This window comes from Schistocerca cancellata, chromosome 2 (assembly GCF_023864275.1).
Source record: "Schistocerca cancellata isolate TAMUIC-IGC-003103 chromosome 2, iqSchCanc2.1, whole genome shotgun sequence".
NCBI lineage: Eukaryota > Metazoa > Arthropoda > Insecta > Orthoptera > Acrididae > Schistocerca > Schistocerca cancellata.
The window spans coordinates 1,050,334,734-1,050,358,854 of NC_064627.1; the positions used below are offsets into that span (position 1 = coordinate 1,050,334,734).

Consider the following 24,121-nt stretch of genomic DNA (forward strand, 5'->3'; position numbering starts at 1 on the left):
GGTGGCGCCTGTGGAAAGGGCCCCCTGGTCAGAGTGGGTAGCATCAGTGCGGATGAGACGTCATGAAGAGTAATAAGTCACCTTTTGCCGAGGGTCCGCCGCTTGCAGTCTCTCAGCGGGCAAAGTCTAGCTTCAGTACTAAGAAATATGACCCCAAATCGTTCCCCTCCCTGTGCACACCATGGGAAGAACGCCAGGCTAAGGATGGCAGTGAAGTTTATTCGCCCCGGTACCTTGTATGTACGAGAGTTGATTGGGAATCTTTCATGTCCATGAAGCTTCAGTTTTCTGTGGAGCATTTGGAGGACAAGTTTGGGGAGGTGAAGGTTTGTCCAAAATGCATTCAGGGTCGGTCTTGATCAAAACAGCGTCCTCTTCCCAGTCACGGACACTTCTCGCCTGCTGGGATGTTTCGGTAACTATGGTCCAGGGTATCATATTTCACAGGGACCTTTTTTCCAGTCTGACGATGAGCTGCACACCAGTTTGAAGTGGCGAGGTGTCCATTTCGTCTGGCGGGTCCACCGGGGTCCATGGAATAATTAGGTTGACACCAGGGCCTTCATCTTGGTCTTTGACGGTGACACATTACCTAAGGTCAAGGTGATGGTCTGCTACTGTGATGTAAAGCCATATATCGCTTATACAATGCTGTGCTTTGAGTGCTGGAAGTTCAGCCATATGTCTTCCTACTGTACATCCAGCGCCACCTGTCGGGATTGTGGACGTCCTTGACATCCCAATACGCCCAGTTCCCCGCCTCCCATCTGTGTCAACTGTGGTGAGCACCACTGGTCTTGCTCGCCAGATTACAGGAATCTCCAGAAAGAAAGGAAAATAATGGAATACAAGATCCGGCACTGACTGACCTACACTGAGGCTAAGAGAATGAGAGGTTACATCCTGTGCATATGCCGTCAACCTACGCCGCCACTACGACAACGGTTCTACCATGTTCCGTTCCGCCACATACAGTTGGTTTTGAGTTCCCTATTGCTCCTGCACGACCTACTTCAGGATCAACAGCCCCACCCCCGCCCCCAACCATCAGGACGTCAGTCCCCACTTCTCAGCCAGAGAAGCGTAAGTCTTCCTTGCCTCCTCTCGCCAGAAAAGGATCCCTTGGGTCACTCCCTTCCCAGTTTCCTACCAGTGGCAAAGCTGACACCCACCAGTGGCTAAAGCATCCACAGGTAGCTAGTTGCAGGGCTTCACGGTCCTCCTCATTACCTGAGACTGAATCAGTGAAGCCCTCCCAGCTGGACAAACCAAAGGAGCAGCGAGAGAAACCTAAAATGAAAAAGACCTGCAAGAACCAAGGTACTGCAGTGGCATCTACACCACCACTACCTACAAGCTCTGTCTCTGAGGATGAGGTGGAGATTTTGGCGTCCGCTGAGGACCTAGATCTCGCCAGACCCTCAGAGACAATGGATATAGTGCTCAGGCAATAAGTAGGTGTCAGCAGGTGACCCTGAGGTGCAACCTGCCTCATTGAATGATCCATGCCTTCCCCGTCTTACGATAACGTCATCTTCCAGTGGAATTGTGGTGTTTTTTCCATCACCTGGTTAAGCTACGGCAACTGTTAAGCTTTACTCCTGCTTTTTGTATTGCCCTCCAGGAAACCTGGTTCTTGCCAATGCATACCCCTGCCATCTGTGGCTACAATGGATATTACAGGAACTGTAGCGCCTATACTAGTGTCGGGGAGTTTGTGTTGAAGTCCTAAACTCAGTCTGTAGTGAAACTGTGCCCCTTCAAACCCCTCTTGAAGCTGTGGCTGTCACAATGACGACGCAGGCAATAACTGTCTGCAATGTATATCTTCCTCCAGATGGTACAGTACCCCTTAATGTATTATCTGCACTGATTGATCAACTCCCTAAACCTTTCCTACTTTTGGGAGATTTTAACGCCCATAAACCATTGTGGGGTGGCACCTTGCTTACTGGCTGAGGCAGATATGCTGAGCGGTCTAAGGCGCTGCAGTCATGGACTGTGCGGCTGGTCCTGGCGGAGGTTCGAGTCCTCCCTAGAGTGTGTGTGTGTGTGTGTGTGTGTGTGTGTGTGTGTGTGTGTGTGTGTGTGTGTGTTTGTCCTTAGGATAATTTAGGTTAAGTAGTGTGTAAGCTTAGAGACTGATAACCCATAAGACGTCACACACATTTGAACATTTGAGTCATATATGTCTAAACATTGTCTCATAAGACATATTTACGCCAGTGACTGTAACACTTTTATTTCACGATTGCAATTTCTGCCTTTGGCCATTATCAAGTGAAGATGTCATGGGTTTTGGGCCATGTCAACCAGAGATGAGCTGACACATTTGTCGTTGTCATTACTATTAAATACATTGGTGACTGTTACATAGTGCGTCACCAATGTATTTAGTAGTAATGACAACTACATATAAATATCAGCTCATTTTAGGTTGATATGGCCTAATACCCATGACATCTTCACTTGATAATTGCCAAAGGCAGAAATTGCAATCGTGAAATAAGTGTTAGTCACTGGCGTAAATGTCTTTTATAGAGTTCTACATGACTGTGGATCCCAGATATAAAAAGTTAATTATTTACTGTCTCAGTTCGACCTCTGCCTCTTAAATACTTGGGCCGCCACACATTTCAGTGTGGCTCATGGTACTTACTCGGCCATTAATTTATCAATTTGCAGTCCTGGACTTCCCCATCTATCCAATGGAGAGCACATGACGACCTGTGTGGTGGTGACCACTTCCCCATCTTTCTGTCACTGCCCCGGCGTCAGGCACACGGACGCCTGCCAAGATGGGCTTTAAACAATGCAGACTGGGAAACTTTCACCTCTGCTGTCACCATTCAATCTCCCCCACACGGGAACATCGATGTGATCGTTGAGCAGGTGACTACAATAATATCTGTGTCAGCAAAGGCGATCCCTCACTGTTTAGGGGGCCCCCATCGAAAGTCAGTCCGTTGAGAGTCGCCGGAAGTCGCTGAAGCAATGAAGGAGCGTCAGTGAGCTCTACAGCAGCGTAACCGGCACCCTTCCCAGGAGCACCTCATAGCCTTTAAATGGCCCCGTACCCGCGTTCGCCAACTTACCAAACGACGGAAGCAGGATTGTTGGGAGACATATGTCTCGACCATTGGGTGCCACACGTCACCTTCCCAAGTCTGGGCAAGGATAAAACTTGTTTTCTGGTACCAGGCCCCAACAGGTGTTCCTGGTGTTAACATAAATGGCGTGTTATCTACCGACGCAATCGCGATTGCCGAGCGCTTTGCTGAACACTGTGCTCTAGCCTCTGGGTCAGAGAATGACTCCCCCCTCCCCCCCCCCCCCAGCCTTTCACTCTCTCAAATGGCGACTGGAAGAGAGAATCCTTCACACCACAGTGAATCCTATAACGCCCCATTTACAGAGTGGGAGCTGCTCAGTGCCCTTGGACATTGCCCTGACACTGCTCCCGGGCCAGATCGGATCCACAGTCAGATGATTAAACATCTCTCAACTGACTACAAGTGACATCTCCTCGTCATCTTCAACTGGACGGGTGCGATGGCGTCATTCCATCGTAATGCCGGGAGATCAGTATCATCCTAGTGCTCAGACCTGGTAAAAAGCCGCTTGATGCGGATAGCTATCGGCCCATTAGCCCCACCAAAGTTCTTTGTAAGCTGCTGGTACGTATGATGTGTCGACGGCTAGTTTGGGATGTGGAGTCACGTGGTCTACCGGCTCCATGTCAGGGTGGCTTTCGCCAGGGTCCCTCTACCACTAATAATCTTGTGACCCCTCTAGTCTGCCGTTCGAACAGCCTTTTCCAGATGCCAACATCTGGTTGCAGACTTTTTTGATTTACGAAAAGCGTATGACACAACCTGGCAAAATCACATCCTTGTCTCATTATATGAGTGGGGTCTCCAAGCCTGCTCCCAGCCCCCTGCAGGTCCAGGGTAAGAAAAGGTCCGAGGTATTCCTGTCGTAAGAGGCGACTAAAAGGAGTTTCAACCATTTCAGCATTCAATGTAATGGTACCCATTGGGGTTTGACCTCCATTTTTCAAAATTCTACAGAAGTATGAGCCTTTTGGGGAAGGACACCTTACGTGGTGTATCACCAGTCCTCAGTGCACTAAGACCTTGGCACTGATCATCGTAACAGCGTCGTAACTGCACCCACTGTTCATCAATTTGGGCCTAAACACCTGATGGGTTGCACAAGTTACACCCATAGTGCGTCCCCATCTGCACCTATGATCATGATGGACTCTCCATGGCACCTGAAATCCAGCACAGTAGCCAACCCGTTGTGGTGGGGTCGTAATGTACCCTCTAGGTTGTACCCCCTGACAACACAGGGATCGTACTGCTGATACCTGAGTTGCACCCTCCCCACGTCAGCCAAGGAGTAGATGCCCGTCTACCTGGGGACTCAGGACTCCCGGCAACAGTCATCCTGCCAGGTGGCCCTGGCTGAGGCTCGGTGGCACCCGTGGGGAGAGTCCCTGGTCAGAGTGATTGGTATCAGGGCGGACGTTTCGCAGATGAAACGTCAACATGCATCAGGTCGCTCTGCGGCCGCGTCTTCCAAGAGGAAAGGTTCTGTCTCTGGTTCTGGTAATTCCGCCTTTTTCCTCTTGGCCACTCCATGTGAGGAAGGACAGGCCTGCCGGCTTGGGGCGAAATACTTCCCCCACTATTTAATCTGTTCTCGGACCGATGTGGGGACATTCACCACCTCCAACCCCATGTTCTATGTACAGCATATCGAGGATATCTTTGGAGAAATCGAGGCTCTTAGTAAAATGTGTTCGGGGTTCATTCTCATAAAGACCACCTCTGCTACAGTCGGCAGCGCTCCAGGCATGCAACCGACTAGGGGACATCCCAGTGTCCATTGTTCCACATCTGGCGCTCAACAGGACGCAAGGGATAATTTTCCATTGGGACCTCCTGCTGCAATCTGATGAGGAGCTCAGGGCCAACCTGGAGCGCCGTGGAGTGCATTTCGTCCGGCGACTCCACTGCGGCCCCAAAGACCATTGCGTCGACACTGGGGCCTTTATCCTCCCTCTCGAGGGGGACGTTGTCCCGGAGAAGGTAAAGGTTATGTGCTACCAGTGTGATGTGCGACCTTACATCACACCTCCTATGCGATACTTTCGATATTTGCGCTTCGGGCACATGTCGTCACGGTGTGAAGCTGAACCCCTTTGTGGCGATTGTGGACGTCCTCTGCATGAGGGACATACATGCACCTCACCACCTAGGTGCACCATTTGTCCTGGCCTCCACTCGCCTAGATCTTTTGACTGCCCTGCATATCAGAAGGAGAAGAAGATACAAGAATTGAAAACCTTGGACCATCTGTCTTATTCTGAGGCCAGGAAGCAATATGATCACCTCCATCCCGTGATGTTGACAACGTCGTTTTCTTCGGTCATGTCCACTCCTTTTGCAGTATCCTCACCCCTATCCTGTCCCCCCCCCTCCAACTCCTCACCCCATCCGGGGTCTATGCCTCTGCCTCCCAAATCTCTCCCTTCCACAACCTCCTCCCTCGTGGCCCCTGCCCCCTCTGCCCCAGGGCCCTCCTCCTCCTCCTCCTCCTCCTCCTCCTCCTCCTTCTCCTCCTCCTCCTCCTCCACCACCTGAGAAGCGATCCTCTTCTCAGGCGTCCATCAGGGAAACGTTATGGACCCCGGCTTCCCAGGTCTGGCGCTCCAAAAAGCACCCTGAGTGTGAGGACTTTCCCCCACAGCCCACCATCCCTGTGACTCATCGCTCTTCCAAGAAGGCCTCAAAGAAGAACTATTTATCCCCTTCTCCACCCCAGCGCGTTTCATCTGATGCTCCATCCGACGGTCACTGCTCCCGGCCATCATCAGTTTCGCCGGGACGCTCTGCTGCCAGGCGCTCAGCTGGCCTGTCGTCGGCGGACGATCAGTCACTCCTGCACAACCCAGGAATGTGGCTGCAGCTGGCGACGACTCGATGGAACAGGATCCGCCTCCCGATGGTTGTAGCGATGTTCCCTCGAAACTGGCCCTCCGTGGCCGTCGAGGTGACCAGCCCTTCACCCATGCCGTTCCCTTTCTCTGATTCGCGATGGCTCTGTTATATTGGAACATGAGGTATTTGATCCAATCAGGAGGAATTAAAACTGCTCCTCCACCTGCACTGTCTGCTCATCATTTGTCTCCAGGAAACAAAGTTACGCCCAACTGACCTTTTTGCTTTTACCCACTATACCTCTGAGCGATCTGACCCAACCCCTGTGGACGGATTTCCAGCTCATGGTCGGGTCATGTTGCTCGTTCGGGATGGCTATTACCATCCCACTGACCACTCCACTCCAAGCAATAGCTGTCCGTATTACTCTTTCTGCCTTTACTTTTTCTGTTTGTACTGTCTACACTCCATCGTCATCCACAGTTAGTCGGGCTGACATGATGCACCTCATTGCTCAGGTTCCTCCTCAGTTTTTATTGTTTGGCGACTTCAATGCCCATCATCCCCTTTGGGGTTCTCCTGCATCCTGTCAGAGAGGCTCCCTCTTGGTGGATGTTTTCAACCATCTCAATCCTGTCTGCCTCAATACTGGCGCCTCAACTTTCCTCTCGGACTCTACTCATACCTACTCCCACTTGGACCTCTCGATCTGTTCTACCACTCTTGCCTGTCGGTTTGAGTGGTATGTCCTTTCTGACACATATTCGAGCGACCATTTCCCCTGTGTCATTCGTCTCCTGCACCACACCCCATCCCCACATCCCTCGAGCTGGAACGAAAGCTGACTGGGGACTTTACTCCTCCCTGGCGACCTTCCTGGACCAAGATTTTCTCAGCTGTGACAGGTTGAATACCTCACAGCTGTTATCATCAATGCTGCCGAACGTTCCATTCCTCATACCACCTCTTCTTCACGTCGCGTTTCAGTCCCCTGGTGGAATGAGGCTTGCAGAGACGCTATCCGTGCTCGACGACGTGCTTTACGCACCTTTCGCCGCCATCCTACGCTGGCGAATTGTATTGATTACAAACGACTCCGAGCGCAATGTCGAGTCATCAAAGACAGCAAAAAGCTTGTTGAGCCTCGTTCACAAGCTCGTTTAACAGTTTTACTCCCTCTTCTGTCGTCTGGGGTGGCCTGCGCCGGCTGTCGGGCATTAAGGCCCACTCCTCGATACCTGGCCTGACTTCAGGTAGAGAGGTACTTGTGGACCCTGTGGATGTCTCCAACGCCTTCGGCCGCTTTTTCAAGGAGGTTTCAAGCTCCGCCCATTACCACCCTGCCTTCCTTCCCAGAAAAGAGGCAGAAGAGGCTCGGCGACCTTCTTTCCACTAACTGAATCTGGAAGATTATAATGCCCCCTTTACCATGCGGGAACTCGACTGTGCACTTGCACTGTCCGGTCCTCTGCTCCACGGCCAGATGACATTCACGTTCAGATGCTGACACACCTTTCTCCGGCAGGCAAATGCTTTCTTCTTCGTACCTATAATCGCATCTGGACTGAAGGTCAGGTCCCCATGCGTTGGTGTGAGGCCATCGTTGTTCCCATATCCAAACCCGGGAAGGATAGACACCTTCCTTCTAGCTACCGCCCCATTTCTCTTAAGAGCTGTGTCTGTAAGGTGATGGAGTGCATGGTTAACGCTCGTTTGGTTTGGATTCTTGAATCTCGATGGCTACTTACCAATGTTCAATGCGGCTTTCGTCGACGCCGCTCCGCTGTTGACCGCCTTGTGACCTTGTTGACGTTCATCATGAAAAACTTTTTGCGAAAGCGCCAACGGTAGCTTGTTCTTTGATTTGGAGAAGGCTTACGATACCTGTTGGAGAGGAGGTATCCTCCGCACTATGCACAGTTGGGGCCTACGTGGTCGCCTGCCCCTTTTTCTGGATTCATTTTTTAACAGATCGAAAGTTTAGGGTACGTGTGGGTTCCGTATTGTCCGACGTCTTCCTCCAGGAGAACGGAATGCCTCAGGACTCCGTTTTGAGCAAAGCCCTTTTTTCCATAGCGATCAGTCCAATTATGGATTGCATTCCACCTAACGTCTCAGGCTCTCTTTTCGTCGATGACTTCGCGATCTACTGCAGTGGCCAGAGAACATGCCTCCTGGAGCGCTGCCTTCAGCATTGTCTTGACAGCCTATACTCATGGAGTGTGGCTAATGACTTCCAGTTCTCTGAAGAGAAGATGGTTTTGGCGATATAAAGCATTCCTTCCACCATCCTTACATCTTGCTCCCGTTGTTCTCCCATTTGTGGAGACAACGAAGTTTTTAAGGCTCACACTGGACTGGAAACTTTGTTGGTCTCCGCACGTCTCTTATTTGGCTGCTCGTTGTACACGTTCCCTTAATGTCCTCAGAGTTCTTAGTGGTTCATCTTGGGGAGCGGATCGCACTGTCCTGCTTCGCTTGTATCGGTCCATAGTTCGATCAAAGCTGCATTATGGGAGCCTCGTCTACTCGTCTGCTCGGCCATCCCTCTTACGCCATCTCAACTCCTTCCACCATAGGGGGTTACGTCTTGTGACCGGAGCTTTCTACACTAGTCCCGTCGAGAGTCTTTATGCTGAAGCTGCCGAATTACCATTGACCTACCAGCACGACATACTGCTTTGTTGGTATGCCTGCCGGCTGTTGTCAATGCCCAACCACCCCTCTTATCAGTCCTTCTTCGCCGATTCTCTCGACCGTCAGTATGGGTTGTATGTGTCTGCCCTGCTGCCCCCTGGAGTCCACTTTCGTCGCCTGCTTCGACAAGTGGATTTTGCCCTCCCTACCACCTTCAGAGAGGGTGAGAGCCCGACACCATCTTGGCTCCAGGATCCGGTTCATGTTTATCTCGACCTAAGCTCGCTCCCGAAGGAGGGTTCTCCGGCTGCAGTGTATTGCTCACGGTTTGTCGAACTTCGTGCACGACTTGCCAGTCACACCTTTATTTACACTGATGGCTCCAAAACTGACGATGGTGTCGGCTGTGCCTTTGTCGTCGGGGCTGTCACCTTTAAATACCGGCTCCTCGACCAATGTTCCAGCTTTACGGCCGAGCTTTTTGCTCTCCATCAGGCCGTTCAGTATGCCTGCCGCCACCGCCATTCCTCGTATGTACTCTGCTCTGATTCACTCAGTGCTCTTCAGAGCCTTGGAGCTCCATATCCGGTCCATCCCTTGGTGCAACGGATCCAGCAATCCCTCCATTCTTTTGCTTATGATGGCTCTCCTGTTTGCTTTATGTGGGTTCCAGGCCATTTAGGAGTGCCTGGGAATGAGGCTGCTGATGCTGTGGCCAAGGCTGCAGTCCTCCTGCCTCGGCCAGCCTCCCTGTGTGTCCCATCGTCTGACATTAGTGGGGTTGTTTGTAAGAGGCTTGTGACATTATGGTGGGATACTTGGTCGTCACTTCAAGAAAATAAGCTCCGGGCCATAAAACTGTTCCCAACAGCTTGGACAACCTCCTCCCGACCATCTCGGCGAGAGGTCCTTTTGGCCAGGTTGCGGATTGGGCATTGTCGGTTTAGCTGTTGTGGGTTCGCAAGAGAGCCAACCCGGTACTACTAGAGGAAGCCGAAAGGCACGCGTTTTAGCTCACGCAGGCTGGCGTGAGGTCTGGAACAGGACAAGGAAATTAGACTTTAGAAAAAACGGACGTTGAAGCTGGAATAATGAACTTTAATCCATAAATGGTGAACGTCGCTCTTGACGGTACATGTTTTACAGCATCAATAGTAACTGGTAATGGCGCCTTGCTAGGTCGTAGCAAATGACGTAGCTGAAGGCTATGCTAACTATCGTCTCGGCAAATGACAGCGTATTTTGTCAGTGAACCATCGCTAGCAAAGTCGGTTGTACCACTGGGGCGAGTGCTAGTAGGTCTCTCTAGACCTGCCGTGTGGCGGCGCTCGGTCTGCAATCACTGATAGTGGCGCCACGCGGGTCCGACGTATACTAACGGACCGCGGCCGATTTAAAGGCTACCACCTAGCAAGTGTGGTGTCTGGCGGTGACACCACATTAGCCACCATTACCTGCTATCCGGTGAACCTGCCCCGCAGTGCCCTTGTGGTCATGCATTGACAGTGCGCCATGTTTTACTGCCGTGTCCCCGTTTTAATCAATCTCGTGTTGTCCTTTCTCTGCCATCTACTTTACAGGAAATTTTAGCTGATGGCGCTCGAGCAGCTGCTCGTGTTCTTCGTTTTATTACTTTGACGTACTTGTCCAAAGACATCTCTTTTAATTATTTTATCTGCGTCTTTGTAAGAGCTTTCTGTTGTCCCCCCCTTGAGTTTCACCAGACTATATGTGCACTTACATTTGTGACTGAGCGCTAATGACCTCAGTAGTTGAGTGCCCTAACACCCCCCCCAAAAAAAAGCCTGCTCCCGATTATAACCCAAAATTTTCTGTCACTTCATACTTGGTGTTTCCAAATTCGTGCCTCCCACAGTTCCCTTCACATCCAGGAGAATGGGGTCCCACACGGCTCTGTATTGGTGTATCTCTATTTGTAGTGGACATGAATGGTCTATCAGCAGCTGTAGGGTTGTCTCACCTTCTCTGTACGCAGAGGACTTCTGCATTCTGTACTGCTCCACCAGTACTGGTGTTGCTGGGCGGCGCCTACAGGGATCCATCCACAAGGCGCAGTCATGGGCTCTAGCCCACGGTTTCCAGTTTTCGGCCTCAAATTAGAGTGTTATGCACTTCTGTCGGCGTCGTACCGTTCATCCAGAACCAGAGCTTTACTTTAATGACGATCCCCTCACTGTAGTGCAGTCATATCGATTTTTAGGACTGGTCTTCGACGCCAGTTTGGCCAGATTGACTTGACTTCCTAACCTTCGTCAGCTAAAGCGGAAGTGCTGGCAGCACCTCAGTGCCCTGCACTGCCTCAGCAACACCAACTGGGGTGCACATCACTATACGCTACTGCAGCTCTACAGAGCCCTTGTTCAATCCCGCTTTGACTATGGGAGTCTTGTTTATGGTTAGGCTGCGCCCTCAGCGTTGCATTTACGCGACCCAGTGCACCAGTATGGTATCCGCCTAGCGACAAGAACTTTTAGGACGAGGCTGGAGTCCCTCCATTGAAGGTTAGGAGTGCACACCTGCTCGCCAGTTAAGTTGCACACGTTCGTAGTTCCCCTGAGCGTCCGAATTACCGTCTCTTTTTCCCACCAACGGCGGTTCATCTCCCGCATCGGCTGCCCAGGTCAGGGCTTCCAATTGCAGTGTGTGTCCGATCCCTTCTTTCCGAACTAGAGTCCTTGCCTTTACCACCCATACTTGAGGTCCATTCACGTACACCTCCATGATGTACACTTTTACACCGCGGCTTTGCCTGGATCTATGGCCCTAAGGACTCAGTTAACCCCGCGGTTCTCTGCTGTAACTTCCTCTCGATTCTTGACATGTACTGAGGCCATGAAGTGGTTTACACCGACTGCTCCATGGCTGATGATCACGTTGGCTTCGCGTAAGTCCATGGAGCACATATTGAACAGCAATTCCTTGCCCGATGGCTGCATGTTTCCACTACCTAGCTGGTGGCTATATCTCGTGCTCATGAGCACATCGGTTCATGCCCAGGGGAGTTGTTTCTTCTGTGTACTGACTCCTTGAGCAGCCTACAAGCTATCGAGCAGTGCTACCCTCGCGATCCTTTGGTAGTGTCCATTCAAGAGTCCATCTATGCCCTTGTAAGGTCCTGTCGTTCAGTAATGTTTGTGTGGACTGCAGGCCACGTCGCTATCACAGGAAATGAACTTGCTGACAGGCTGGCCAAACACGTTACACCGAAACCGCTTCGGGAAATCAGCATCGCTGTAACTGACCTGCGATCATTATTACACCGCAAGGTTTTTCAGCTTTTGGAGACGGAATGGCATAATCTCAGTACGCACAACAAACTGCATGCCTTGTGTGGAAGACCTCCATGCGGGCCTCTTGCAGTGACCCTGTGGTTCTCTGCCGGGTCTGCATTGGCCATACATGCCTAGCACATGGCTACTTCCTCCTTCGCGAGGACCCACCTCGTTGTCACTGTGGCTCACATATGACTGTCGTCCACATTTTGCTGGACTGCCCACTTTTAACCTTCCCCGCACCCTACCTTCGCTGATGGGCGACAATGCCTCAACAGCAGATTTAGACGTTTTCTTCGTGAGGGGCGTTTTTATCGTACCATCTAGAGGTGAGCATTTAGCCTTCCCTCAGAGGCTGCCATTTTAAACTCTATCGCACTTTCTTTGCATTTGTTTGTCGTGGTGCTAGTCTTTTCCCTACATGTGTTTGTTGGGGTGGACATTTTAATGTGTTGCAGAGTGGCTGGCTCATCCTCTTTTATTATTGTGATCTACCAGCCCAGACCATATGCGCCATGGTTTAATACCTTCCTCCACTTTTCCTTGTGGTGTATGTTTTCCCCGTTCTTTGTTCGTTCCATTCGTTTTTTTTTCAGGTGGGGTGTTTTTGTACTTGAGCCTTGCTTGCGTCCGGAAAAAGGGACTGATTACCACGTAGTTTGGTCCCTTTATACCCCAAACCAGCCAACCAATAATACAAGCGGAAAATCTGATGTACGTAACCTGAGCTAGAATACAGCGAACGAAACAATGCTAGCGAATACTGCCTGCCCATAAGACTTCTGTGGTACCCCAACTTGTAATGTTTCCACTTAAACTATGATACGACTCATTACTGAAAATATACAACATTCCTGTCATCAGGTTCATAAAGTCAACATTAGGCCACTGTCATACCCGAACGCCCCACAAATCTGGATACTGCACGATTCTACCAGCAGCCCCACACGGAGATTCCCAACGAAGCCACTTTTAAACTGGCAGTTGCTGATAATGCTGTGTCTCGCGAGTACGTCGCATCTCCGTATCCTTGAGTGATCACTGGACACACACTATCAGGCTTGATAGCAACGCTAAACACGAAGAACACAAACGCAGTCTGTCGGTCGCTCTGTATCCGACTGAGAACTCCATACCCGTCGATGGAGTGTACGTGTAGAAAGTACCACTAACATTGGACTTACCTTTCGGGTGTTTCACTTTGTCACACACAATGTAGAGGAAAGATCTGATACCATGAGACCAACTCCCTTAAACTGCTTTGAAATGAAGTTTCTAGTAAAGGCATCTGAAAAAGGAAACGAATCGAAAATTGAGATTTCTGTATTGTGTTAAAAGTGTGAGTTCAGCCTGTCATGCAACTAAAGCTACCGCTTGTGATAAAAGCCTTCGGTAGTTTCGCGTTTTCACTACATCACCATCTGAAAATGCTGTTGTAGCATCTACCCTTAAAATGAATAGCCTGAAGCTACTTTCAAGTTCAAAATCGGGAGTTTACCAGTCTTTAATCACGTCCTTCAGATCCTATCGATAATGAACAGGTCTTTAACTATATAATAATGTTCGCACACAGATATTTAGTAAGGACATATGTGGAGCTTAATAGTTTTCACTGCTATAAGTACACTCGTTGTTGTTGTTGTTGTTGTTGTTGTTGTGGTCTTCAGTCCTGAGACTGGTTTGATGCAGCTCTCCATGCTACTCTATCCTGTGCAAGCTTCTTCATCTCCCAGTACCTACTGCAACCTACATCCTTCTGAATCTGCTTAGTGTATTGATCTCTTGGTCTCCCTCTACGATTTTTACTCTCCACGCTGCCCTCCAATGCTAAATTTGTGATCCCTCGATGCCTCAGAACATGTCCTACCAACCGATCCCTTCTTCTAGTCAAGTTGTGCCACAAACTTCTCTTCTCCCCAATCCTATTCAATACCTCCTCATTAGTTACGTGATCTACCCACCTTATCTTCAGCATTCTTCTGTAGCACCACATTTCGAAAGCTTCTATTCTCTTCTTGTCCAAACTAGTTATCGTCCATGTCTCACTTCCATACATGGCTACACTCCATACAAATACTTTCAGAAACGACTTCCTGACACCTAAATCTATATTCGATGTTAACAAATTTCTCATTAAAGACTAAATATCATTCCTCACGCTTAGTTAAGTAAAATAGTCACAGAGCAGTTCCTGTGCATTGAGGTGACAACTCAAGGGACTGCCACATATACGTACACAGATGGCGATATTATCGCGTACACAAGGTATAAAAGGGCAGTGCGTTGGTGGAACTGTCATTTGTAATCAGGTGCTTCATGTGAAAAGATTTCCGGCGTCATTATGACCGCACGACGGGAATTAAGACTCTGAAAGCGGAATGGTAGTTGGTGCTCGACGCGTGGGACATTCTATTTCGGAAATCGTAAAGGGTTTCAATATTCCGAGACCCATAGTATCAAGAGTGTGCCCAGAAGAAGAAACTTCAGGCATTACCTCTCACCACGGACAAGGCAGTGGCCGACGGCCTTAATTACACGACCGACAGCAGCGGCGTTTCCGTAGAGTTGTCAGTGTTAACAGAGAACCAGCACTGTCTGAAATAACCACAGAAATCAATGTGGAACGTGCGACGAAAGTATCCATTAGGACAGCGCGACGAAATTTGGCGTTATGGATTATGGCAGCAGGCGACCGACGCAAGTGCCTTTGCTAAGAGCATGGCATCGCCTGCAGCGCCTCTCCTAGGCTCATGACCATATCGGTTGGACCCTACACGACTGGAAACCGTGGCCTGGTACAATGAGACCCGATTTCAGTTGCTAAGAGCTGATGGTAATGCTAGTGCGTGGCGCAGACCCGACGGAGCCATGGACGCAAGTTGTCAACAAGGCACCGTACAAACTGGTGTTGGCTCCATAATGGTGTGGGTTGTGTTTACATTAAGTGGACTGGGAGCTATGTTCCAACTGAAGTGATCGTAGACTGGAATTGATTACACTCGGCTGTTTGCAGTCCATCTGCAGCTGTTCGTGGTCTTGATGTTCCTAAACGACGTCGTCACGTCGACAGGCCACAGTTGTTCCCGACTGGTTTAAAGAAAATTCGGGACAATTCGAGAAAATGATTTGGCCAACCATTGAACACTTATGGAACATAATCGGGAGGTCAGTTCATGCAAAAAAAAATGCGGCACTGGCAACACTTTCGAAATTATAGAGGCTATAGAGATTGTTTCTGCAGGGAACTTCCAACGACTTGAGTCCACGCCACATAGATTTGTTGCACTACTCCGGGCAGAAAAAGGCCAGACACCATATCAGGAAGTGTCCCATGACTTTTGTCACCTTATTGTAGTCAAAAATATTATTCGAACGAAAATATGGATTTTTATGTCTTCTTCATTATTATAAAATGTTCTCTCATCCTGAATTAAACTGAGTGTTCTCGAGGCTGGCTTAAAATACAGACCAGATAGCCTGAAGCTGTAGTAAAAGAAAACTAGGAGCAGAATAAACAGACTGCGAGCAGAAAGAATGAATACTAAGGGCAGTCCGAGCAGAATGAAGACTGAAACGGCGCGAGTGTTGGCCTTCTGAAGACGTCGCTCCAGTATGTTGTTAAGCATTTTTTTATAGAGAAGAATGTTTGCCTTTCACTGGCTGACGAGACACTGATTTTATTGTGCTTATATGCTATTCATTACGAGCAACAATTTTTGCTTACGCAATTTGGAATCATGGGTTTGTGACCATGGGAATAATCTTGTACATTGAAATTTAGTTACCAAAATTTAGTAATTTTTAATTGGTGTTTGTTGCTCGTCAATACTGGCTTCAGAAAAATCTGTTGATCAAAAGTGTATCACCAGATTCCGGATATATACAGTAATTTGCCTATAAATTATACCGGAAGTCTGGACCAGGTGAAGTCTTTAACTAACAGTATCTTTTAAACTAATTAAGTTTGGGCTAATGTAAATGTTATTGAATTGAGGATAACTAGACCTTCCTTTTGAAAGTGGACTTTCCTTCCGCATATATCTGTTAACTCGTAAGTTATCCCTAAAGGCTAGAGGTGAGAATTTTTATACTTGCAATAACTTTTAATGCCATTTCTGATGAAAGTAATTCTCATTGCAATCAGGACAACAAACTGAATGCTCTAAGTTATGTACGGGACTTTTTCTAAAATTTTGATAATTTGTATGACATACTGAATGTAGAAACTTTAATATCTGAATTTTGTAAAGGTCAGCGAAAATTTTGTCTAGACCTTAATACCTGAAATAGGAGTGCATACAAAATACGATGGTGGGATTCAACCAGTTTTGTCACAGTCATAAACAGTGAAAATTGTAAGGTTCTGCACATAATTACTAAAAACATTCATTACATTTCCTGTCTAGATATATAAGAATTTTAAAAGCCGGAACTTCAACAAAGTATTTGTGGATAGAGCTGCACTGTACCAAAAGTACAGCTTCGTAGTTTTGGTACGCTGCATAAATGACGTAGTAAATAGTAGGCTTATCGGCATTACTGGTAGAATTCGTAGTGAAAGAAACACAAATGAATGTGCAAGAGAAGGGAGCCGACTATTTCTTTCGTTTTTGGTTGTTTTGCACATAACTGGAACTGCACATGATTCAATGTTAGTCCATTGCGTATTTTATAGTCTTAGAGAATATAAATTGCATTTTATAAGTAATGTTATTTCATTGGGTTACTTTCACACTTTTATGTGACCAAAGCAAATACTTTTGAGTATACATTTGTACTTCATGCTTCTGTAAGTATAATTTTCACGCACAAACATAAAAAATATGTACAATTATTGTCACTTTGTACTCAGTAAAACGTTGTTCATCATAATCAAAGGCAAGAATTTTGTTATTGATATATGCAAAAGTTACTCTCAAAAACAGGAACATGTTTTGTGTAAGTTCGAGGTACTGAAGCTCTGTTGGATCCGTTTATTTTACCTTTTTGTCGAGGAAATTGCGTTTTCTAGCGCTATATAACAATCTGCATTGTTTTCTTTGTTTTTACAACATCCCTCTGTTTCACGTTAAGAATCAACGATTTTTGAATACAACATGAATTAACTGTTGACTGTTGTATTGCTGTAGACATTGTTTAGGTAACAGACAGGAGGATAAGTATGTAGAACAAAAATGTGCTGTAGGTTACCCAGCCCTTTATATATCCTGACTGAGTTTCTAGATGGGGCACTACTTTAAGTTTTAGGTTAACGTAGTAAAACACTGATCGAATTTGTAAAGAAAGCGATCGTTGTGAGGTAGCACCAGACTGGTGTCCAACACAGCCAACATACAGGTAACGTGGGGACTGCCGTAACTGACCAAAGCTACTGGGGAAACTACGGTAGTCTTTGCTCATGTACGGTAGTTTCGCAACATTACGTAGGGATTGAATTACGAAAGCTGAAATTGGAAACATAGCTCAGAAAATGTTTTGTGAAGGCTAACTGAAGACTTTGTTTCATTGGTGGAATACACAGGTGCTACAGATCTACTAGACTGCCTACACTGGGCTTCTCCATCCTCTTCTTGGGTATTGCTGCACAGTGTGGGACCTTACCAGATAGGATTGATGGAGGACTTCGAGAAAGTTCAAAGGACATCTCATTCTGTATTACCACGAAATAGTGTCACAGATATGCGAGTTGAAGTGACGACCACTAAACCGAAGCCTGTTTTTAATTGCACTTCTTTCCACCTAGTTTGTCACTATCTCCTCCGAACGCGATAATCTTATTGACTACAACCTGCCCAGGGGGAAATGACCATTGCAATAAAATAGGAAAAAATCGGGGAGGCTTAGGTCTCGGTTCTTTCCACGAGCTATTGCAGAGTGGAACTGTCGACAGAGTGTCTGTGTGAACCCTCTGCCTCCCCCCTGTGGCAGGTGCTGGCGCCGCGACTGCCGGAGCGCGTGCTGCTGGTGGGGGCGGACGCGCACCCGGGCTTCGTGCAGCACGCCCGCCTCCGCAACTCGCGCGCCGGCGTCTGCTACGAGCTGTTCGACGCCGACAGCTTCGAGGTGGAGCTGAGCCTGCTCTGGCGGTGTGCGCCCTTCGGCATCGTCTTCTCCTTCCTGCTGCTGCACCGCGTCTGCAACATCAGGCAAGCAGGCTACCAGCTGAGTGGACATAACAAAGATTATAAAGTTTCCAGTCGTATGTAACGTAACTGTTTGCATTCTCTCTCTCTCTCTCTCTCTCTCTCTCTCTCTCTCTCTGTGTCTGTGTGTGTGTGTGTCTGTGTGTGTGTGTGTGTGTGTGTGTGTGTGTGTGTCTGTGTCTGTGTGGTGTGTGTGTGTGTGTGTCTGTGTGTGTGTGTGTGTGTGTGTGTGTGTGTGTGTCTGTGTGTGTGTGTCTGTGTGTGTGTGTCTGTGTGTGTGTGTGTCTGTGTGTGTGTGTGTCTGTGTGTGTGTGTGTCTGTGTGTGTGTGTGTCTGTGTGTGTGTGTGTGTGTGTGTCTGTGTGTGTGTCTGTGTGTGTGTGTGTGTGTGTGTCTCTGTGTGTGTGTGTGTGTGTGTGTCTCTGTGTGTGTGTGTGTGTGTGTGTGTGTGTGTGTGTGTGTCTCTGTCTGTGTGTGTGTGTGTGTGTCTCTGTGTGTGTGTGTGTGTGTGTGTGTGTGTGTCTCTGTCTGTGTGTGTGTGTGTGTGTGTGTCTCTGTGTGTGTGTGTGTGTGTGTGTGTGTGTGTGTGTGTGTGTGTGTGTGTGTGTGTCTCTGTGTGTGTGTGTGTGTGTCTCTGTGTGTGTGTGTGTGTGTGTGTGTGTGTGTGTGTGTCTCTGTGTGTGTGTGTGTGTGTGTGTGTGTGTGTGTGTGTGTCTCTGTGTGTGTGTGTGTGTGTGTGTGTGTGTGTGTCTGTGTGTGTGTGTGTGTGTGTGTGTGTGTGTGTGTTTTTTGAAATAGTGTAAATGCATTCCAGTTAACTTTCAGCAAAAGACTTACAAAAATAAGGAAGCGAAACTCTGTATTTTGCATTTGTGAACAGTGCTACAATGTGTGTCACAGTGAGTCTCCTGCAGTTCCAGCATACAAAATTACAAACTAAGCTTTGAAAGAATAAATGCTCATAACGCTTGTTAAAAATGCCGTGCAAATTTACAAACCTAAGCTAACGAGGCGAAGTGCTAAAATCTCATTTCCAGTGACTTCGCTCAGGAGAAGAGAGCTCAAAATAAGAAAACTCGTGTCTCGGCTTATCTGTAGATAAAAAAGACGAAGTTTTCGAGGTATGTTAAAAGTACTTCCCGCCTGGCATCCTCAGACGAAATAGTGGCACAGTAGTTACCGTCGCGCTTCTAAATTTTGCAAACTGTGATCGAAACACGCTTATTACTTTTTTTTCATTTATATACCCATCTCTGTAGGAGACTACTACACGAATCTTTTCCAGTGTGCATAGTTATTACGCTGTTCTTATTTACCTACCAATTGTATGTCGCATAAATGAATTTTAAAAAATGAAATTATTTGAAACTGTTTTCGGTGAAATTCCTGCAGTGTATCTTGATTCATACTAAATTGTAAGCACCAGTTTTCGGAATAATGATTCGTTATGCGTGGTTTGCGCGGAATTACAGCAAACGCGTGAAATCCTCACCAGCGCTAATGACGTTTCTTTCCTCAGTGAGATTCATACGAAAAAATGTCACTGCGGCAAACCTGCCTTCGCGCAATGCTCTTGGTGCGCGAAATATGTTTTTCGAATGTTTCTACTATCGGTATCATCCAAAGGAATGCACCACATCTTCCTCAAGAAAAAACATATCAATAAAATATGAATTAAAAATAAGAATTTATATGAGAATGAAATATCAGAATATGAGAATTTACAAAGAATTGTACTCCTCAACACGCCATACACACATGCATGATAAATGTGACTCTGAAATCCTGTTCTAGTTTCACAATTAATGTAACTCCCTTTTATCCCCCGAATTTAATAAGAATCATTCATGAAGTAAGCATCTGCGGACATGGGTAGATAAATGAAAAAAATACAAATAAAATAAATAAAAACAATGAGGTTTCGAAGCCAGGGAGCAAAATTAAGATGCTGCGACGCTAATCACTGAGTCACCATATCTTCTGAGGATATCACGTGGTAAAAGGCACATACGGTACCTCCAAAATACCTCGAAAACATTGACCTTTTTTCCAGAAACGGTACAGTATCAATGGATGAGCCGAGACACGTGTTCGCTTATTTTGACTCCTCTTCCACTGAATGAAGTTCGTGGGAAATCAGGTGATGGCCCTTGCCGTGTTCGTCTCGTAAGTAAAATTCCGAACATTAAAAATTACACCCGCGAACATGTAACAGTGCAATATGAGTAAAAATGCCTAATAAAAGAAACGAGACCTGAACTAAACTAACCATTAATGATAATTTTGTAACACAATGATTGTAAATGATCTTAGTGTGACGTAAGTGATGTTAAACTGGTCCTAATAAACGTTAACGACTTGACCTTGTGTAGCGGAAACTCGATACCGCTCGAAAGTTGTGAACTTTAGAATGCAGCGCAGGGGTAGCATTCACCTCACGCTAGGTGAGGAGGACCCTATGTCATAGTGACGTGACACTACGTCATCGTGAAGTAAAGAACCTTAATCGACTGCATGAGTACGTATTCGATCTTTGCAGTTGTACCGATAACGTCAATGTGTACAAACGAAGTGACAGGAATTGTGTGGTATGCTTATCCCAGTTGAATTAAGCTGTGATCCCAAGAATTTAGGATGTTATAGTGTGTTTCATGAACATAATGAATGTCTGAATGAACGAAGGAATCATAATGAAAGTAAAAAAAGCTTGTACTCATTTTTTAAGTCCGATGAATCGAGCATAAATTGTGTGCAGAGAAACGTGAAATAATTATTAAGCTGCAATCCAAAGAATATGGCATGTTGTGTGTTTCACGAACATAACGAATATCTGAATGAAGGAATCTAACCATAACAAAAGTTAGTGTGTTGTCATTTCTTTTAATCATATTAATCGTGTGTATCTCATGTGGATAAAAATGTGAAATAGCGAGAAATTAGTGTTTCGTATTTTTATACAAGCCAATGAGTTGTACATAATTCATGGGTCAGAAACGTTAAACTAAGAAATTGAAGTGGTTCTGAAGATAATTCAGTGTTGCTGAAAATGCACACAAACAAATAACATTGCAGACTCAAGAGGCACATAAGTCTAAATATACAGAATGCACACAACAGTCGATAGCAAAACTCGTGAAACTCGTAATGAAACGACAGTACTACTGACAACCAAAGATCACATTGCTAGTACTCAGAACGTCTGTGACTTAACATATGAGGGTCACTCCAAAAGAAATGTTCATTAGTTTTGCAAAAATACAGTTTTCATTTTGCGTGTGTGAGTTTTACATTGTGTAGACTCGTACATCCTTCCCGCTTGTTTTCAAACTTAGTTCAACCTGTTCCCGTGAGTGGCGCCGTCACAGCATGCCTTCAAGATGGCTGCTACACTTGACGTTTGTCACAGGCAACGTGCTATCATAGAATTCCCGTGCTGTGGAAACGAGACTGTGGGAAACATCGACAAGAGGTTGAACAAGGTGTATGGAGATGCTGCTGCCGATCGCAGTACAGTTAGTCGGTGGGGAAGCAGGTTATATGCTGAAAGCGGGCTCTGCAATATTGAAGATTGTCCTCGCAGCGGCAGGCCTCGTACTGCACACACTCCAGATAATGTGCAGAGTGTTAACGAATTGGTGACTGCTGACAGACGCATCACAGTGAACGAGTTGTCACGCTACGTTGGGATAGGGGAAGGAAGTGTTTCAGAATACTGAAAGTGTTGGCGTTAAAGGTTTGTGCCAGGTGGGTTCCCAGGATGTTGACAGTGGCTAACAAAGAAACAAGAAAAATGGTATGCAGCGAACTTTTGGAAAAGTACGAGAATGATGGGGATGAATTTCTTGGAAGAATTGTGACAGGTGATGAAACATGGCTCCATCATTTTTCACCAGAGACGAAGAGTTACTACTGGAGAGGCATCATGCAAATTCATCCAAGAAAAAAAATCAATACCACACCTTCTGATGAAAAAGTTATGGCAAAGGTGTTTTTAGATTCTAAAGGACTCTTATTTGTGGACATCATGCTAAGTGGAACCACCATAAATTCTTCACTTTTGAATACATTATGGGAGTGACAGTGATTAATGTGTTACAAATATTTACTATCACTTAGTAGTGATTCTCCAGCAGGAGGTGGTACTTACTCATTGGTCTGAAGATGACCACAGTAGTGGTCGAAACTGGTCTCCGTAATAAATAAATTGTAATCAAGACTGTTTTTGATAGAAAAATAACCATAAATTCTGATGAATATGTGACGACACTAAAGAAACGTCAAGCTCGACTGAGTCCTGTTCGAACACATCGGCAAAAGCAGGACGTTTTGCTGTTGCACGACAATGCACGGCCACATGTCAGTCAGAAAAACCATGGAAGCGATTACAAAACTCGGATGGACAACACTGAAACACCCACCTTACAGTCCTGACTGGGCTCCATGTGACTGTCATCTCTTTGGGGAAACTGAGAGACTCCCTTCGTGGAACAAGGTTTGAAGATGGACTTCATTGTGCATGCTGCCAAACAGTGGCTCCAACAGATTGGTCCTGAATTTTACCATGTGGGTATACAGGCGCTGGTTCCAAGATGGCGCAAGGCAGTTGAGAAGGATCCCCCCAGGAGGTCCACAACTCTTTTGTGGATACGTGTGTTGCAAGCACGGGGCCTCAAGCTAATGTGGCCCTCCTTCCTTTCTGGGCTGCATACCTTCCCTTTCTGCATCCTTCCCCATCCCCCATCTTCGCCCCCCCCCACCACTCACCTCCCCCTCTTTCCTTCCCTTTCTCCCCCTCTGGGAGTATGTTTTGTGCCTATGTCCGGAGACGGATCCTCGAAAATGTAACACATTCTTCGCTTTCTCTGCTTGCAAGTCTTAGTCCTTCGTTTGTACTTCTCTTTTCCTTACCTCTTGTCTTTCCCCTTTTTTCCGTTGCAGCGTTTGAGACCTCTTCTTTCCTTTCCCTTTGTTTTTCCCTTTCATTTTTTTCCTCCCTGTGCGTGTCTGAAGGCCAACCCATGCATTTCCATGTGTAGCCGGTGATGGGGTAACGCGTAATTCCCCACCCCGGGTAGACAGGTAGGACACGTACGTACCCCCTGGTAATGGCCAGGCCCAGGGAGGGGTGATTAACCGAACTGATACCTTCCGAAAGTGCCGATTGGTCCCTCTGTCCGTTTCTCGGGAGGTGTGACCTGAGGTGTGAACAATCACCTAAGGTGGGAGTGCCCTCAGAGAGGGCCCCCACAAGGAAGGAGCGCGCCATCTGAGACGCCAGTAATCATAGGGGTACTTTCGCAATGGTTTCCTCATCTTCTACTATGTCAGCTCACAAGCATAAGTTCAATGAGTCTCAGCCACAGACAGTCCTTCCATCGTTGCCACAGTTCCTTGTTTCTCGGTCTGACGAAGGTCACGACTTCTCCACGGTCAACCCTTTCATTATTCAGAAAGGTGTCGACGCAATTGCCGGTCCTGTAAAGTCTTGTTCCAGATTACGAAATGGCACCTTGTTGTTAGAAACAGTCAGTGCCCTCCAGGCACAAAAATTGCTGCTTACTTCACTGCTACACACCTTCCCTGTCCAGGTGGAAGCGCACCACATTTTAAATTCCTCATGTGGGGTCGTTTATACACGCTCCCTCGACGGATTGTCCAACGAGGAAATTCAATTCTACCTGTCTGACCAGGGCGTAACGGCTGTTCATAGTCATGAAAAGGGTTGACACGAACATCATTCCAACCCATACTGTCTTCTTGACATTTGACAGAGTTCAACTCCCATCGAACATAAAAGCGGGCTATGAGATAATTTCCGTTCGCCCTTACATCCCAAACCCTACGCGTTGCTATCGGTGTCAGCGGTTCAGTCACACCAGCCAGTCCTGTTCCAATACGGCCAAATGTGTCACGTGTGGCATGGATGCCCATGAGGGTGCTTGTCCACCTCCATCCCCTCGTTGCATCAACTGTATGGGTGACCACGCTGCTTCCTCTAGAGATTTCCCCATTTTTAAAGACGAACGACTTATTCAGGAAATCAGAGTGAAGGAAAAGGTGTCGACCTTTGCTGCTCGAAAGTTATTCGCCAGTCGAAAGCC

The 24,121-nt window shown here is 47.1% G+C and overlaps 1 protein-coding gene across 1 annotated transcript in view; it reads left to right on the top strand.

Moving 5' to 3' along the window:
• The window catches only part of LOC126160939 (juvenile hormone acid O-methyltransferase-like), a 58,589-nt gene that overhangs the window by 4,897 nt on the left and 29,571 nt on the right, over positions 1 to 24,121 (top strand). Inside the window, exon 2 of the mRNA XM_049916941.1 lies at positions 17,807 to 18,024. Within this exon, the coding sequence (XP_049772898.1) occupies positions 17,807 to 18,024 (218 nt within the window). The remainder of the gene's footprint in view (positions 1 to 17,806; positions 18,025 to 24,121) is intronic.